This window comes from Monopterus albus, unplaced genomic scaffold (genome assembly GCF_001952655.1).
Source record: "Monopterus albus unplaced genomic scaffold, M_albus_1.0 scaffold274.1, whole genome shotgun sequence".
NCBI classification, from domain to species: Eukaryota; Metazoa; Chordata; class Actinopteri; order Synbranchiformes; family Synbranchidae; genus Monopterus; species Monopterus albus.
Genome location: NW_018128154.1, coordinates 121,572 through 127,011, shown reverse-complemented (window position 1 = coordinate 127,011; position 5,440 = coordinate 121,572). Strand labels below are relative to the sequence as shown.

The window sequence follows — 5,440 nt, the reverse complement described above, 5'->3', positions numbered from 1 at the left end:
TTCTTCTGTCCTCTCTGTCTGTCCTCCTCCTCCTCCTCTTCTCCCTCCTTCTGCCTCCTCTTCTCCTTCGGATCCTGTTTCAGGCTGGAGATGAAGAGCAGAGCAAGCAGCTGCAGAGGAAACATGGTGGGAGGAGAGTGTGGCCGTCACGTCGCAGCCAGTTGTATTCTCCCTTTGGGGGTGGGGGGTTGAAACTGCTGCCGGGCTGGCCGAGGGTCAGTGTGGGCTATTTAACCCACACACCTGCTGCTCACAATTTTGCAGCTCCCACTGGTTCCCAGTAGAGGGCAGCAGACACCAGCGTCCCACATGTTTCTGTAAGAAAAACCTGAAAACTCAAATTGACCAAAAACAACTTGAAACAGAGGAACACTGACCTTCTGTTTAACCCAGAAACCAATGGAAATGTTTCAAAATCAAATAATCAACAGGCTCACTCGACTTCCACCTTCTTTATTTACATACAAACTGTATAAAATGTTACATCATAAAAAAGAAAATATGTACAAAAGTTTGTGATATGAATAGATATTTACACAAGAGCTTCAGAGGCTGAAATGAGCACATCCTGCTGTTTCAAGACGGCCGACAGAATTAGATGTAAATGTGTAAAAACAGTGAATTTCAGGGAGGGTTGTACTCAGATATGACCATTCTACCAAACTACAGGTCCTACACAGCTAAAAGTCTGAACCAGCGGCTACAGAGCGGTGGCAGCTCAGGAGGTAGAGCGGGTCGTCTCCTAACTGGAAGATTAGCGGCTTGATTCCCGGTTTGTCTGGTCCACATGTCGAAGTGTCCTTGAGCGAGACACCGAACCCCCCATCACTCCCGGGGATGATGTTTGACGTTTGTGGATTTGTCCTCTTACACAAAAAGTCGGGGCCCTCTATAACATTAGAGTTTTCCCTGTAATGATTTGAGAAAAGTCCAGAAGATGAATACAAAGCAGTCTTTCAGTATTTCACGACCCTTCAGTTTTATCTGGTGATCCTTTGGAGGCCCTGACTCCTAGGTTGGGAACAACTGGACTAAACTAGTTGTGTATATAAAGCTGCCTCACTTGGAGGCATCCGCCGTTTACGTCATCACTACGAAACAGGACGTGATGGGAGGGGGAAGGGTGGTTAGGAGCAGCTGATGGTGTCAGTTTGTTCTGAGTCTCTTTGGACCCTCTAGGCTGAAAAGACATAAGGCAGATAGATTTACAAAATGTAATATTATAATATGAATAGTGAAATGCCATGAATATGAGTAAATCTGTGGTTTTGTCTCCAGAAGTGTCACGTTATTGTTGGGGAAATGGTTACAAGCCACGCACTGCCATACTGGACTCATTCCTTCACAACAAAACCTGCAGATGAACTTCTTATGTTTAGCACAAAACGTAAGACGCATCACTGCAAACGGTGCAGGAAAGAGCTACAAGTGCACTTAGGTTCAGTCATTATTTTGAAAGTGTTTGCAGACAACAGCTTCCTTTCGGTCAGTCTTCCAACATGGCAGCTCAGGCGAAGCGCCTAGCTAGCCATCCACAGGGTGAAGGGGATGAGGAGGGCGGGCAGGGCGGTGCTGGACGATATTCCTAAACACGCCATGGACAGGAGGCCCAGCAGCATCGTGAGGACGATGACACGCTGGTCTCGGATCAGCGACTTCAGCCACTCACAGAACTGAAGGAAAGATGGGAAATATTGTAAATACAGGAGCAAAATAATATTTGATGTGACAACAAAATAAGAAAAACAAAACAAAACAAACAACAATCTGCCAACGTTCCTCAGGTACGGAAGACAAATGTATCCAGAATTAAAATGAGAGGGAATACGTCAGATGTGATTGTTTTTCAGGGTTTTTAAACGTTTGTATTATTTGTAGGACTCTTGCTGTGGACCTTTAACAGACACTGACCGAGGCTTCATCTCCAAACACTGCAGGTGTAGCTGGACCTTTGTCGTGTCTGTGTCTCGACGGGTGAAGTTGTACCAAAACTTTGTGTATGTGGGTGGATGAAATGTGACGTGTGGGAAACTGCACAGGCCATTTTCACAGTTTTCACAGTTTTCACCCTGCTACAAATTCAACTATTAATAAATGAACTAATCACAAAAACACGATAGAATAAAATACTTAAAAGATGATTTAATAAAAGTCTGTTTCAAGCCTCCAAACCTCCGACCGAAGACTGAGCCAACTTCTAGTCACAGTGCGCCTGTTGTTAATTTCACTGTGAGGCCCCTGTGGCCCCCCACACACAGACCGCAGGGCAGATGTTTAGGCTAGCAATTACAGAAAGCGAAACTCGATCAGGGACAGACTCCTTCTGCCAGAGGGCGAACCAAACAGGCCCCTCACCCCACCTTTTACAACATGCCTCAGCTAAAGAAGATGGAGATTAAAGTGGTTTCATTGTCTGGCTCCAGCGTTTCAACGTCATTATACCACAGTAACATATTCAAACTGAGTCACTGTCTCTTCTTCTCAGTTTTCCTCAGGTAAACGACTAAATATCCTAAGACCTACAGCCACAGATCTGAATTCAGCGCCTCACAGTTCAACTAGGAAGCACGAAACGTCCTGTGAAAACAACCTGAGCCCATCAAACTGCAGCAGGACTGAAACACAGCAGCATCAACTTCATTAATGTGACACTGGGATCATTCAGTCGCCTTATTAACCCACATACTTTCTGCACAGAATCAGCCGTTTCCACAGCGACACAAACGAACCGTGACATGTCGTTTCATCTGGAGAGTCACAAGACTTCTTTCTGCCTTGTCCAGTGGTTTATTACAGCAGCATCACCAAGTCACTAAGCAGTGAGGTAAATCCAGTATGAGCCCACAGACCATCAGACTAATAATGACAACACACACACACACACACACACACTCTGGACCAGGGCCATCCCTCCTCACAGGGCCCAGTTTAACCACTGGTGCCATGTGCTGTTAAAGGACCGTCCTTGGTTAATCATCTGTCAGAGCCGATATCTCTGTGACCTCAGCGCACACCGATAGAGAAGGGCACGCGCTGGGGAGTGGGAGCCTCCCCGCCCTCCTTCATCATCACCATCCTCATCAGGCTGAGTTGACCGCCGGCTGGTTTCGCTCAATGCAGCTCTTGTTCTCAGGGCTTCTTCAGCAGCGACCCAGATTTTCCTCTCGTTTAAAAACAGCCTCACACACTGAAGCACAGTGTTTTCATTTCTCCTGAAATCGGGGGGGGGGTGCCGGATCCGCGTGCGGGTGGGGGGGGGAGGAAGTTGGCTCAGTCTTCTGTAGAAGTACAGAGGTCAAAGTTATTAGATTAAATACTGACATATACTGTATCAGCAGCATTTTACTGCTGGTTTCAATTCATTTATAGTTAGTTACTTTAGTCCAGTGGTTCCAAACCTAGGGGTCAGGCCCCTCCAGTGGGTCAGCAGATAAATCAGAGGGGCTGTGAGTTGGTTAATGTGTTTGTCTAGTCTTTGGTTTTTGTATATTCTATTGAAACCACCAGAAGAAACGTGTCTTTCTGTACAATTATTGTTAAAAGTGTTTTGTTGTGGAGTTTTTCCTCATCTGAATCGAGGGTGATGAAGCCTTCACAGATTGTAAAGCCCCTTAAAGCAAATCTGAGATCAAACTGGACTTGAACTGCTAACAACTCAAACATCTGGCATGTGACAGGGCGTCCAGACACTTTTTAAAGGGCCACGGGCCAAGAATGCTGGAGACCACAGGTTTAATCTTATGTAGTTTCTGAGTTGATGTATTTTAAAGAAAAATTCTAATCTGAAAACTAAGTAGAAACTAAAGCTCTCGAATCAAGTAGTGCAGTAGAAGGTACAGTATTTTCCTCTTGGAATAGAAGCACAAAGTAGAAAATGGAAATACTGGAGAAAAGGAAGAGGAGTACTTGAGTAATGAGGGACTCTACCAGTGCACGTGGCACAGCCGTGATGCTCGGACCTGGGTTTATGGTCATTTATTTCACTGCTGCGCTGTGATTCGGCCCAGATGTGTTTCTGTGATTTCTTCACTAACCAGCCGTTAGGAATTCTTTATTAGCTCTGTGCGTTTCTGTCCTACTTGCGCGAGCAGTTTAGTCACTGCAGGAAACAAAACAGACGTCACTGACCTGGACGCGCAGCCTGTGAACAGGCAGAGCAGCAGCAGTTCATTACGAGGCTGCGCACGGCCCGCCTGGCTGTGGCACCGAGATGGTGCACACGTTAGTGGAGCTTCACCCTGAGACAAAGGTTGTGCATCAAAACCTTCAGAAAGGTTTGTGCAAAGGGAAACTGAAGGTAAATAGTTGTGCGTGTATGTTAAACAAGTCCTACAGGAGTAGGTTCCGACTCTCGGCAGCGTGCGTTGCGTTCTCGTTCGACACTGCTGCTGCCGTGTACACTAACAGTAACAGTAAGTGTTTAAGTGAAGCTCTTCAACTTGTATTCAACTTAACTGGGAGCCACATTTACACTGGTCCAACAAGTGTCTGTGAAACAAGCAGGTCGCAGGAACCTCGTCCTTTTTGGAAACGGCCCCAATACATCTCAGATATCACGGTAAAACAAACGTGCACGTCCACAGCACGACCAACTGCTTGGTGTGAAAATACTTAAAGTCAGTGTGAACAGCAGAAATCACCTGCACCTCCGCTACATCAAAGCAGGCGCCTCAAGTCCCGCGCGTAAAATGTGTTGCCGTGCGCGTAAAAAGCAACACCCCGTGTCGGTGTTGTGTCGGAATCTGCTCCCCCGTCAAGCGTTTCCCCCCGTTACAGCAGCGTTTCTAGTAGCCCCCCCCCCCTGTGGTTATGACTAGGTAAAGTAGGGTTCAGGTGAAGGGAACACATCTGGACACAACACCGGGTTCTCACCTCCTCGGTCTGCAGGCTCTCCGCCACGCCGTAGCGACAGTATGTGACGAAGTGCTCGCAGTTGTTCCACAGCAGGCTGTAGGACACGCTGCCCACTAGGCGCTCCGCCCGCCGGGCCACCTCCTCCCCCGTCAGCGGACTCCGGTGCACTGTCCGGTCCATGGCGTTGCGCAGGATCTCGGCTCCGTACGCGAAGTCCTCCACTGAGTCCACCCGAATGCTGGCGCGCTTGGAGAGCACCCCGAGCAGCAGCCGTGTGTTGGTCACCATCTCCTGGATCTGCCGGCTGTCAGCGGTCAGCACCGGCAGGATGTCCGGGATGAGGTGCGCCACGCGGTTGTCGCCCAGGTAGATGCCGAAATGGACAAAGAGCGTCCGAGGGACCTCCAGCAGGTCTCCCCGCTGCAACCTCTGCGGAGGAGATTCGTCCCGGTCACTGCGGCTGGTGAGCGGCGAGTCTCCGCGCTCCCTGCCCAGAGGTGGCAGCAGGCTGGACAACTTGATGTGGGCGAGGAGGAAGAGTCTCTCCAGGAGGAAGGTGAGCGTGTCCAACATGACCGCAGCAACA

General features: G+C 48.5%; 1 protein-coding gene across 1 annotated transcript; it reads right to left on the bottom strand.

Annotated features, from left to right (window-relative positions):
* Positions 1–1,151: 1,151 nt before the first annotated feature.
* On the bottom strand, positions 1,152–5,430 carry LOC109972941 (lecithin retinol acyltransferase-like). Its single transcript, XM_020622203.1, has 2 exons — positions 4,873–5,430; positions 1,152–1,673 (listed from the first exon to the last, which is right to left on the bottom strand). Exons 1-2 carry the CDS (start codon positions 5,425–5,427, stop codon positions 1,521–1,523), a joined length of 708 nt encoding a protein of 235 aa, XP_020477859.1. The 5' UTR covers positions 5,428–5,430; the 3' UTR covers positions 1,152–1,520.
* Positions 5,431–5,440: the final 10 nt, after the last annotated feature.

Excerpts from the sequence above, each read along its gene's own strand:
- LOC109972941 (XM_020622203.1), bottom strand. The coding sequence starts at position 5,427 with ATGTTGGACACGCTCACCTTCCTCCTGGAGAGACTCTTCCTCCTCGCC. Across the intron at positions 1,674-4,872 it reads AGAGCCTGCAGACCGAGGAG|TTCTGTGAGTGGCTGAAGTC; the intron begins GTGAGAACCCGG and ends TCTTTCCTTCAG.